Source organism: Ictalurus furcatus, chromosome 9, assembly GCF_023375685.1.
Source record: "Ictalurus furcatus strain D&B chromosome 9, Billie_1.0, whole genome shotgun sequence".
NCBI classification, from domain to species: domain Eukaryota; kingdom Metazoa; phylum Chordata; class Actinopteri; order Siluriformes; family Ictaluridae; genus Ictalurus; species Ictalurus furcatus.
Window position 1 is genome coordinate 13,199,814 of NC_071263.1, and position 12,593 is coordinate 13,212,406.

The following is a 12,593-nucleotide window of genomic DNA, read 5'->3' on the forward strand; positions in this document are numbered from 1 at the left end:
CAGTGTTTAACAATAATAAGATCTTATTCTTCATGAAAGGCATTCAATAGATGTAATGCAGAAGTATACACTTTTTTGTATAGAAACACAATATAAATCAATAGAAATGGATCATTGCCTATTGCCCATCTATTATCTCTTAAATAATATTACTTTTCCACAGTTTAAATAACCATACTTCAAGACACGAACTTTGAAGAATTGATCTAACCGTAACAGTCATGTTTCTATCGTACTCAGAAAGGAACGGAGTCATAGTTCAACTTTTTCTGTGATAAGAAACAATTCGTTGCCGTTCAAATTCCCCCGAAACCAATATAATAAACAGAACACACAGTAATATACATTATATTTTGATGAATGCAATTATTGAACCTGAATTCTTTTTAATTCAAGTACAGTATCAGTTTCTTGTTCATAACTAAAGCTCTGTACTGTAAAACTTTCAAATCTGAGAGGAGATCAACAAAATATTTATGCACAGCCCCTAAGCCTAACCACCTCACCCTGAACCCCCCCCCCCCCACACCCGCCTCTTCAAATATTTCCTCTATCTCACCACTACACATTCCATGTTCTCTCACACAGTCCAGAAGGAACTTCCTGCAATAGCTCTGGTGACTACCATTGGCCAATCTGTAAAGATTTTATGGTCTGTGCTAATCTTTGATCTGCAAACCTCATTGGGCTGAAGTCAATGCCATGCATTTGTTCACAATCTTTGCAACTATCCCTAGTCCCTGAGCACCAGTTTCACTTATTTAGAGCATGACTACTGACTACAAAGCTTTTGAAGTGACTGTAACAGAAAGACATGTGCACTCCAACAGAATGCGTCCTCTAAACTGGTATACAGATACATCTACGTCTTTCCCCTTAAACCCTTTTATACTCTTTTAAACAGACTGCATTTTGAATGCACTGACATTTGGATCTATTTGACTGAGAAGCAACTGGAAGGCTTTCGAGGGATGTACAATATAAAGATGGAATTAAAACATATACCGACATACAGGAACAAATGATTAAAAGTAGCATCCCCACAGAGATTACCTGACAAACACCTGGCTTTATAAGACAGCTCTGACCTAGTGCTTTATCATGGGCTAGCAGCAGTTTTGATGAACATAATCAGAGTGGGTGCGAGGATGGACTCCCACACTTCAGTCGAAATAAACGCCACATGCAGGTCAACGACAAGGGTCCTCCCGTTATAAACGTCATGCAAAAATCAAACAACACAAACAAAACATTATCACTAACTCTACAAAATCGTTATCTGAGGAGGACACCTATAGGAAAGAGCTGCAGCTGAGATCAGGGAGTTGTTCCCAGTGTTTACACCGACTATGCACAGTGTGACCGTTTTTGAGACTGAAATCAATAAAGTTTTGGATGTGACGAAGCACAAACAAGCCATTCCTTTGCAGACATGAATGAAAATGTTACATAATTACAACAGATTTATACAGATAGACATATAGCGCTATATATATTTATATTCTCCTTAGTAGATACAGCTTGCTCTCTGCAAAATGTGATGAAGTGTTCATTTCACATAGTGAAACCTGGCTGGGAAGAGCATGCATTACTTTATGTGCTAATGCCAGGAAGGGTTTTGCTGTCGCTGGTTCTCGCCAGTCACATCCAGACATTTAGAACGAAGGGGTGGAGTGCCTGTTCCCATAATGCCTCTGTGCTGACACTGGACAAAACACAGACTAAGGTTAGGGATTGTGACCACTCATTGCTTAAAGAACATTCCAGACACAGGCAGTGTTGGGTCAGACTTTTGGGACGTGCAGATACAACTATTGAGTGTTTTTATCAGTTATACTCACATGCAAAGTTCCATACTGTTTTACTCAGACTCTTCTAGAAACATCTGCCATCAAATACTATCAGTTGAGGAAAAATAAGCCAGTCTATGCTAAATATTAGAGCTAAATGTGCCTTGGTGTTACTTTATTCCACTGTCTTATTGGTTTTGTTTTACTAAAGTTGGTTTTATTACACCCCTCTTAATCACCAGGAGAGGTGAGCATCATCTATGTACCTTCTTGTGACAAGAGAGTCACATAGGTACTAATGGCGTATTTACAAAAATACCACTGTCATACGGCGATCTATCTAAATGGTAAATGGTCTGCACTTATATAGCGCTTTATCCTTTACACTGTGTCTCATTCACCCATTCACACACCAATGGTAGCAGAGCTGCCATGCACGGCACTAACTAGCCATCGGGAGCAACTTAGGGTTCAGTGTCTTGCCCAACTACCCTTTGGCATGTGGAGTCACGTGGGCCGGGAATCGAACCGCCAACCCTATGATTAGTGGACATCCTACTCTACCACTGAGCCACAGCCGCCCAAAGTGTCTCTTTCTACTTTGTACACATGTTGGTAAAACATGTACACAATATTCACTTACCAGCATGTGTCTACACACAAAGCTACGGGTATCCAGTCCCCCAAAACTGTGCCTCCACTCATCCACTTCTATTTCATACTACACAGAGTGGTTAGCCAAAGGAGCCATGCTGCGCTTGTGCAGATGGTGTCTGAACCCCTTAGAAGCTGAAGATGGACACCAGCTATGAGCTCACACCTTTGACAGTTGTAAGGATGCAGTGTCTGACTCAGACATACCTCGCACTCAATGTTCGGCAGACGTAGCTTGGCTGGAATTGAAGACTGAGCTGCCATGTTCAACTCCAGTATCAGCAATATCTGAAGAAGGAATTAAGGATGGAACAAGGTATTTCCATCTTGCACAGAATCCTCTCTGGTGGGCCAATCCACACTTTATGCGTCCTCAAACCACACAACGGTGCAGAGGATACACTTTCAAGAACATGCGTAGATCCAGGAGAGTGGTGTTTATACCAATAAATCGCAAACCAGATTGCAGAGGCACAGGTGCACCGTTTCGCCAATTGTGGTTCTCCCTGGCAGAGTTAAATAGACCGCTTTGGCAAGATGTGTTGTCCATGACTGGCTTCACCATCTATTATTTGCCTTTGCTTCTTTATTGCTCACTTTCAGCAGAATTCAGCAACCAGGACACAGTGTCCTAGTCATGGTCCTGAAATGGCCAAAATGGCTTCGACTACTTCTTTCACTAGCAGGGGATCACCGTGGCACTGCCTGGTAGTCCAGGACCTTTTACGCCTTTGAGTGGAAGCTATTCAACAAATGTTTAAGCATCTCTTCATCTGGATATGGTGCACTGCCCAAGATACTAACTTTTCTGCAAGGACTGTTAGACAGCAAGTCCCGAAATACGCTAAAAGTGTATGCGGCAGTCATCGCAGCACACCATAACGCCATGGATGGCATCATTTTGGAGGCTCGTATGCTTATTATGCATTTATTATGCATATTATTATTAATTTCTGAGAGATGCAAGATACCTCCATTCACTAAAGTTCCCTAAGAGCCTGGTGTGGACTCCTCACCCCAAAAAGTGATCACTTCAGTAACAAGAGTTGGGGTATTGCATGCTCTGGTGATAAGCCTGCCTTGGATGTGTTAGTGGCCAGGTAAGTCTCGGGTGACTTTTTGGCACAATATCACATCACCCAACTTTCCATGAATGCAAACTTGTAGAGGACACCCTATGGTATTATCTAGACTGGCTGGTGGCCATCCAATCCTCAAACCATCTGCTCATCTGCCACGGAAGAAACACCGGTTGACAGAAATCTTCACCATGACCTACAGACAGGTCATGCCATGCCCTACTGTGACATGCCACTCTGCAAGGAATGTCACCTCCTCATGGGCATTAGAAGTCTGTGCTGCTACTACCTGGGCATCAATATGCACATTCTCCATAATCTACAAAGGTAAGATTGCCCCTCCCTTCCTGAGGGAAGTCCTGTTCCTCATGACATTGTTGGCGTTTGTGATTCTCACTGTTGTTTGCAGGGGTGAAACAGAATGCTAGTTCCATATGTAACTGTGGTTCAATGACTCAACGAAAAGGTTCTGCCTTTATGACGGTAATATTTACTGTAAGTACTCCGTTCTGCATCACTACATGACTTTGTTGGAAGTTCTCGGCATATGTTTGCATATACACAAGAGAGTATCCAGATGAATCTCACCGCCCCTTGGCAGTTACCTGGTAGGGATGCTCCGATAAATCGGCTGCTAATTGGCCGATAATCACATCCTATCACTCAATCGGTAGTCTCTAAATTTGGCCGATCTCACGTGCCGTTCGCAATTTGATGACGTAACATATGAGGACGTAAAACACATCATGACGTTAAGCTTTAGAGCTGCAGTTATGTCATCACCAGTGTGGAATTATTACGAGGTCTCAAGAAACAATGAAAAATTTGCCAATTGCCGTGTATTTTTAAAGGCCTATTAAAATGTTCATTGTAAAATGAATATTTGTTGGGCTTATTTATTTGATTCACAATTAAAACAACAATCTACAACATTACTGTAAATAATATAACCAAGGCAACATTTTTGCTATTACCTTATCTGAAAAAAAAGGTTAACAGAAAGCTTACATATCACTTATATAAAGCTTGGACGATCGGGATCACGATGACAAGAAATCGGTAATCGGTATCGGCTGCAAAAATTCTGATTGGAGCATCCCAATTACCTGGGGTTCACAGAATCACAGTTACATACGTAACTAGCGAGCCATAAATTCATTCAGTGAGCAAAGTAAAGGAATCACAAAGGATGCTGGTGTTTGAAGACAAGGAAATATAAATGTGACAAAAAAAAAATAATGACGAGGGTAACTAACCTTTTTCCCTTCCGTTCCTCATGTTCACCTCCTCGTCTTCCAGACCATCATCAACTGTAAAGTTAAACATATAACCTAACATTGATAACCTACATACAATATTATAATAACATATCACAATAATGAGTCACAATACATTAAGATGCATTCCACTCAAATCCCATCATTTAACCCCCTTAAATTCCCAGAACTTCATTGTTCATTGTTCACTCTCGGAACTATATACCTTTTCTATTAGTTTCACCACACTTATTACGGAATTCATGGTAGTTAGTGGATAATATGGTTGAACATTGTTAAGTGAATAACAAGCCACGAGGTTAAAGGGTTATAATATCACAGAACTGCCCTTTAGAACAGGACCAAAATTCTTTCCAGGTCTTTGTAATGTAATGTAATCAATACATCACAAACAGTGCAATACCTGAGTGGAGCTCTTTAACCAACGACGACATGGTATTTGTGATTGAGTCCGCAGCTACCAAAAGGTCGTTACGGAGATTTCTAGGTACACCTGAAACAGACAAGTGGTGAGGCTTTTGTTTGAATAGACTTTTCTTTATAGTTTTCCCCATATCAGTGGTTTTCAAGGGCCTTGCGATTGTAATTTGTTTGTTGCATGTATCAGGGATGTCTTACCCTGAGAGAAGGCATCCAGTACATCGTCACTGACACCAGCCAGGCAGTCCTGTGGTGTGTGAGTAGGTGTGGAGCCGGCGGAGGTGGAGCGGATGGGCATGGGCATGGTGCAACTGGCACTGTGGCTGGGTGAGGAGTGGGGTGAGCCCCCAGTCTGAGCCTGTAGCAGAAAAACTGGGTTAAACTGCCAGCAAGGGAACAGGAAGCAGATCTCCCTCTGGATGAGTAGCAACCTGACTCCTCATAGACACACACCAGTCCTTTCAATCTGCTAGCCAACACACAGACGATAATATCAGTGCTAACGCACCTACAGACATATGATCTACATTAAACCTCAAGCCTGCTCCAGTGGTATACGTTCTCAGTACACCTTATTTGGCCTCACACTCACAGAGAACCATGTGTGTGCCATTAGAAGAGCAGGCAAATGGAGAGGTAGATGAAGAAAAGGGGTACTGTGTCCCACGGACTGGTGCAGGGCCCAGGGGCCGTGGCACACAGCCAGGCAGCAGATGGCCAGCCAGACTGCAGTCACATTAGAAGCGAGGTGGTTAGCTCACATGAAAGGCAAGCACGTCTCTGATATTTGGCAGGGATATGCATGGGTCAGCCTGCCCTCTGCCAAGCACGGGAATAAAGCTAAGGGACCTAGCTTAGGCGGCACATTGTCTTATAACTAAAAGGACACCTGCGGAAATGCTCTACTTTACTTACGATAGACTTGATAAGCCTCCCCAGCATTAGAGGGTACTCAGGGTACTTCGGTTGTGTGAAATGAATGTGCTTTAATTAGGACATGCTGCATATGAACTACTAAGAGTTGGTTTAGTCTGACTTTGTTTAGTCGCAGAAAAGTAACTAAATGTAAGATGCCTGGTTTCATAGCCCGTGTTATTCTTCTTTATGACCTGTTGATTCTGGAAAAAAAAAAAGCCAGCTCTTTACACTTTACACATGTTAATGTACAATGCTGAGGGACTGCCACAAGCTCTTTGAATTAACAATCATGTAAGTCAGGAAGTCAGGAACACTTACACCCTTCTGCTCTTCATCCTGTCAGCCAGCAGAAAAAAAGGAGCAGTGAGAGAATACAGATTCATGAATGAAAGAGAGAGAGAGAGAGAGAGAGAGAGAAAAGAGAAAGAGAGAGCAGAATGAAAGAACAGCCAATAGCCCACAGAGTACTCTAATAAAGACATATTTACAGAAGGAGCACTACTAAAACAAGTTATACCTTTAGCAGTCTCATGAGACCTTCCAACTGGACCATCAACTCTCGCCTGCTCTCCTGCAGCGCTGACATGCGCTTTTCCAGCTCGTCTTTTCTGTGCCTGACCAAAAATACACACAATAACATGACTGGCCCTAAATGGATCAAATTTGTTTTTCTTTGTACATGAGTAATCTCTTCCCCTTTTACTGGGCCACAGACCAATTCTTTCCTAAAGAAACTACAGCATGTGTTCCCAAGACTGTAGACACTGTATACACCAGGAACATGACTGAAGAACCACTATTTCGACTCCTGGACACCCTCTGGTGTCTATAAGCGGTACTTTAGTTGAAATCTGGCCATAGGGTATAAAGTATATTCCCTCTCAGCGAACCTTCTGCAGCAAGGATCTGGTATGTCACAATTTCCATTGTTTCTGATTGGCTTATTTAAGTCTTGAAATGCAGAGCTCGGTTTTCAGCTGAGTATAAATGCTTTTATTTTGTGTGCACATTTTGAATGTATGTAGATGCAAATGTGTGTGTGTGTGTGTGTGTGTGTGTGTGTGTGTGTGTGTACGTACCGGAGCAGTCGTAATTCCGCAAGGAGTGTGGGGTTCTGTTGAGCTTTCTCTGGTGTGGGCTGAGAGGCTTGCTCATGTTCCAGACGCAGCCGCTGGATTTCCTGAAGGATCTCCCTGTATCCCCATCACACCACAATATAGAACATACTATAATTAATACAGAATACGCAGTACCATAAAATCAAACACAAACTAAAACTATAGGGTGCGAAGAGTCAGGAATCAATGAGAATAGGTTGAGGAAATATGTCACTCCGAATATGTTGCACAAGTGTAAGGGTGAACATGTAGAGCATATGTTGTAAATATTAAACGCAAACTTAAGTATATGTCGTCTTACTCTCACTGGTTCCTGACTTTTCGGACACCCTGTCAATTAAAAATGAAACTTAGTAACGCAGTCTAATGATTGTATATACTTTACCCAGACATAATGCCTTAATCAGCATACATTTTTCTCTGGAGTCCCACTGCATATCGAATGACGTGCCAAATAACTTTAGGTCACAGCATTCATTAAAGCTTATTCGTGATATGATTACAAATCAATATAGCATGAAAGTCACCTATTTTTGTTCTCCAGCTCAGCAATGAGTTGCCTCTGTTGCTTGTTCGCATCAAAGTTGAAGCTCAGGTCGGTGGGGGGACACTGCTGTGAAACAATGATTGAGAGTAAAAATTAGGGACACATAAAACCAAGCCATTACATCAACGCTGCTAGAGAGGTAATGATATCACACGGGCAAAAATGGCAGAGCGGGCACATGAGTTCAAATATCGGTGGAATAAATGTGTCCAATGTGTTATTCATTCTCAATTTCTGCACCGTTGGGAGTGCTATTATTGCAGGTGGTACATATTGCAGAGGATAGAGATATTACATCTAGGTTGTGTGTGTGTGTGTGTGTGTGTGTGTGTGTTAATGCATACTCACTGTAGAATTGCTGGCTTCAGCTGCCAGACGGGCAGCGTAGCGAGCAATAAGACGGTGCTCCTCATCCAGCCTGCTGGGACTCTCCAGAGTGGTGCTGTCCAGAGAGAGAGAGAGATGCCAAGTATGCACTTAGTGAACTACAGCTTATCAATGGACTCTCAGAAGGGAAAAAAAAGGGTACTAAACTGTATCCTTTCTTGGCATCGTATCTTTTAATATGTATCTTTAATCTGGAAATATCAATATAATGTACCTTTAAAAAAGATTTACATAACTTTACAAGTACATAACTGGACTGTAATTCACTTTTAAAGTAAAGCTGCACTTAAAGGTGCACTCTATGCACATTTCTAGGTAAGAGATACATCCTAAAGGTGCAAAAAGTGTACATACCACTGCGGGAACCAGGAATGGTACAGTTTAATCCCCTTTCTTTCTGAGAATTTGGCAACATTGCAGTACAGAAAAAACACACACATATACAAAAAAGCTGGACAATCACACACATAGAAACACTCATGACCATCTTATATAGTTCCTATGCTTTAAAAACAACAACAACAAAAAGGTTTCATCTTTTTGTAGAACCTTCAGAAAAGTAAAACCCTTACATTTGAAAAACCCTTGTGTAGGCTCGCTAAGTCACAAACTCACACACAGAACAGGGAGGCTTGTGGGTTTTTTTTTTTTCCACTCTAAACTCCTTCATTAAGACAGATCTTTTTAAGAGGGTCTTGAGTCTCATCATTCACTGCAGAGCTATCCCACAGATTTCTAGGAGTGATTCGATCGTTCTACCTTTTTATATTCTTTATTCTATATTTGTATATTCTTCATAATACGTTGTTTTTTTCTCCTCTGTGCAGATCATGTCACACTGTATTGCATCATTACAGTAAGGCGCATTGTGGTGTATGTCTCATACAATAAGATTTGGCATATGACACGAACAGATGATGGAGCATATGCTTCCCATCCTCATTAAATGACCTCCAATGAGTCAACAGTGAGTGTGTATGTGTATGTGTACATGAATACTATAGGCCAGGAACCTCTGTACTTAACGTCATAAACACCATAAATATATACAAGACAAGCTATTCCTTCTGTAAGCAAGTGAAGAGCTTTACAGAAAGCTGTGTCTGTCAAAATGATCCTGTCAGTGTGATCTCCCTGATCGTACTATGTCACACGTGGTTCATTAAAAATGCTACTGTGTGCCAAGAGCCTCTTCGAGACACATGGTATTTATGATTCCTCCTCCAAGTGCCAGCTGGAGGACGATGTGCTGGAATTCTGCTAACGCTACAGAGCTTCATTGCAGGAATAAAGGCACATCCTGCAAAAAAATAAATAAATAAAAATCTTCCATCTATTAAAGCTCAATTACAAATTCCCCCCCACTAACATTTACCTCTTTTCACCTAATTAGAGAATGAATTCAATCGGATTTTCAACAAGGCTCCAGTTAAAAAAAATAATAAATCATATCTGCAAAACGCAATATTTCAGAGCTGCACATGCTGCGGTGCCAAAACAGTGCAGAATATAATTTCATATCCAGCAGCTGCTCGATACTCACTTAACACATAATTAAAAACTCATCTGGTACAAACGCGTACGGTTATTTACACACTGCCAGCATGACTAGGCATGACCCAGCTGACAATAAATTGCATGCAGCGTCATTTGTCCTTGAGTGTTTAGGGAGGATGCAAGAAAGTGAGCGTGCAGTGTCAGCAAAAATGGCTCACTTTCCTGTCCATGTGTCTGGCTTCAACACCTCCCTGCACAAGGCTGAACTATTACACGCGTTATTACAGACATGGAGGCACAGAGAGAAATGCATTCCTTTCACCACCAGGAGCTTTTTTTTTCCTGAACATTATGGACTCTGCCAGTACATAGAAGTGTTTTTTTTTTTGTTTTTTTGTTTTTTTTTTATGACAGTGATATTCAGTGTTGTGAAGGGTATTGATTTATGCTGTTAAAACCCAGAAAAGACAAACAACAAGCTATTACTGAAAGTGAAATCACATCCATAACCCTGCAAGGGGTTAATGTTATTACTACACCAGGGTTTGGACCGTCGCACAAATGCTGACCCGGCAAAGCGTTTTATTGGCCCAAACTGAAAAATATACTATTGCAAATGAGATAAACGTATGAAAAAACTGGCCATGGTTCACTCGGTCACCACAGTCTTCTAAACATGAACCACCGTGGATTGTGTAGCAGATCCACTGCTGTGGCTTAGCCAATCACATGCTTTTCAATCACAAGACGCTCATAGAGAAAGAGAAGAATCTTCACAGACATGAAGATAGAAAGAAAGAAAGAAAGAAAGAGTCAAGGATGAAAACAGATTGTTTAATGAAGCTTGGACAGTATGCGTTTATTCTCCCTTCATGAAGTTCAAAACGGATATATCTCATCTGTTGAGAGGCTGTGAAGTGCCACTATGAAACAAAACACTTTAAATCAACGAGTCTTAATCAGAGCAATGAACTAATGATTAAGCATTAAACAGTAGCTGCTGTCAGCGTTCAGTCATGTTCCTTGCTTAATCCGACCTTTGTAAGCTATTCATTTTATGAAACTAGACCTTCACAATTTTTAGTTCAGACAAGACTCCTCGTCTATTTTGAAGTTAGCTACATCTTAGCGTGAGCCAGACATCGTCAATCAAAGCAGGTCCTTCCCAAACGCGATCACATCAAAGTATCGAAAAGCTGTCATAAACGTCCCTACAACCTTCAGTCAGGCTGAAAGGAAGCATCATGTTTTTGGCAGGCTCCACTGAGCAACAGCGCAACCATAATTTGGTGGAAAATAATTGTCCATTCCTCTACCACTTGCCCTCTGGTCCAAACCGCTGCCAGCAGCTGACCTCACACATACCCAAACAGAGCGTGACTCAGAAGGCTACAGTGTCGAGTCTAAGGGCATCAGAGTGGCAGATTGGAGCCTCAAGCGTAGCCAGCAGTGCGCTGTGGTACGTGGGTTACAACCCCTATGCATTAACACACTCATCATAATTTGCAGTGTTTCTCAGTTTCTCAGTGCCGGAGGTCAATTCAAGTCAACTCAATTTTATTTGTATAGCGCTCCGCAACAGTTTCTTCTCTGAGTCAGTCAGATTACCCACACCCTGCTGTGTCCCAATGCTCACCTGGGTTAGTCGAACACCTAACCCAGTATGATTCAGTACCACTGCACATCGCACTTTACAAAGTTGAATCAGTCACTTTTATATTATGGAACTCCTTTTTGCTGCCAATATTGCTGCTATACTTGTGCTGCTACATTACACAATATGTCCTGCGTACTTATTGTCCTGCGTACGTATTGTCCTGCGTACATATTGGCCTGCATACTTATTGTCCTGCGTACGTATTGGCCTGCGTACTTATTGTCCTTTGTAAGTATTGGCCTGCATACGTATTGTCCTGCATATTTATTGTCCTGCATAATTATTGTCCTGCGTATGTATTGTCCTGTGTATTTATTGTCCTTTGTAAGTATTGGCCTGCGTACGTATTGTCCTGCATAATTACTGTCCTGTGTATGTATTGTCCTGTGTATTTATTGTCCTTTGTACTTATTGTCCTGCGTACGTATTCTGTTCTGTGTATGTTACGAGTGTCTTGCACTAATCTTACACTGCTGTGTATTTGCGCTTTATGTAGTCTTGTGTACTGTTCTGTGTTGCACCGTGGTCCCGAAGAAACGACATTTTGTTCCAATCTATACACGCTATACAGAGCAATGACAATAAAAACCCACTTGACTTGACTTTAACAATGGACATTGTCACAAAGCAGCTTCACACAAATTCAGGATAGAAATTTAAAATGTATAAATATGTCCCTAATGAGCAAGCCAGAGGCGACGGTGGCATGGAAAAACTCCCTGAGACGACAAGAGGAAGAAATCCACGAGAGGAACCAGACTCAAAAGGGAACCCTTCCTCATCCGGGTGACAACTGTGCGATTATATATAATTCCCTTCTATAACTGTGTACTACATGGTCAAAAAGTGCAATTCAGTAAATTCCTTATAGTTTTAACATGAAGCCGGTTTTCGTGAAGTTATCAACTGTTCGCTTGCAGAGACTTGACTAACAAGTCGATCCTAACCAGACTTTAATCCTTGCAGTGAAGCTCTTGTGTCGGATGAAGTGTTTACCCGTGCCACCCCTCCTCCAAACCCTCTCCCGTTGCCTCAGTCCATGCCAAGCTATTTATAGCACTGCTTGCATATGAGCAGCTTCTTCCTTCTTCAGGCGCCGTGCATCACATCTGGTCCATTCAGATTTTTTTTGCAGTCGTGACACTTCAAATTCTGATGCATTGACAAACCTTCCACTACAGCACTCCTATAATAGTGGTACTAACTATGTATAAATAGATCACATGCTACTTTTTGTGTCAAAGTCCTT

General features: G+C 41.6%; 1 protein-coding gene across 6 annotated transcripts in view; it reads right to left on the reverse strand.

Moving 5' to 3' along the window:
• Positions 1–942: 942 nt before the first annotated feature.
• dtnbb (dystrobrevin, beta b) overlaps positions 943–12,593 on the reverse strand; it is a 33,917-nt gene continuing 22,266 nt past the window's right edge. For 3 of the 6 annotated variants that reach the window (XM_053633380.1, XM_053633378.1, XM_053633383.1), the window contains 9 exons: positions 8,152–8,245; positions 7,784–7,869; positions 7,218–7,331; positions 6,656–6,752; positions 6,457–6,474; positions 5,419–5,578; positions 5,204–5,293; positions 4,780–4,833; positions 943–1,705 (listed from right to left, as the gene is read on the reverse strand). In XM_053633380.1, the coding sequence (XP_053489355.1) occupies positions 1,656–1,705; positions 4,780–4,833; positions 5,204–5,293; positions 5,419–5,578; positions 6,457–6,474; positions 6,656–6,752; positions 7,218–7,331; positions 7,784–7,869; positions 8,152–8,245 (763 nt within the window). In that variant the 3' untranslated portion in view covers positions 943–1,655. The remainder of the gene's footprint in view (positions 1,706–4,779; positions 4,834–5,203; positions 5,294–5,418; positions 5,579–6,456; positions 6,475–6,655; positions 6,753–7,217; positions 7,332–7,783; positions 7,870–8,151; positions 8,246–12,593) is intronic. The other 3 variants (XM_053633379.1, XM_053633382.1, XM_053633381.1) reach the window with 3 other exon arrangements.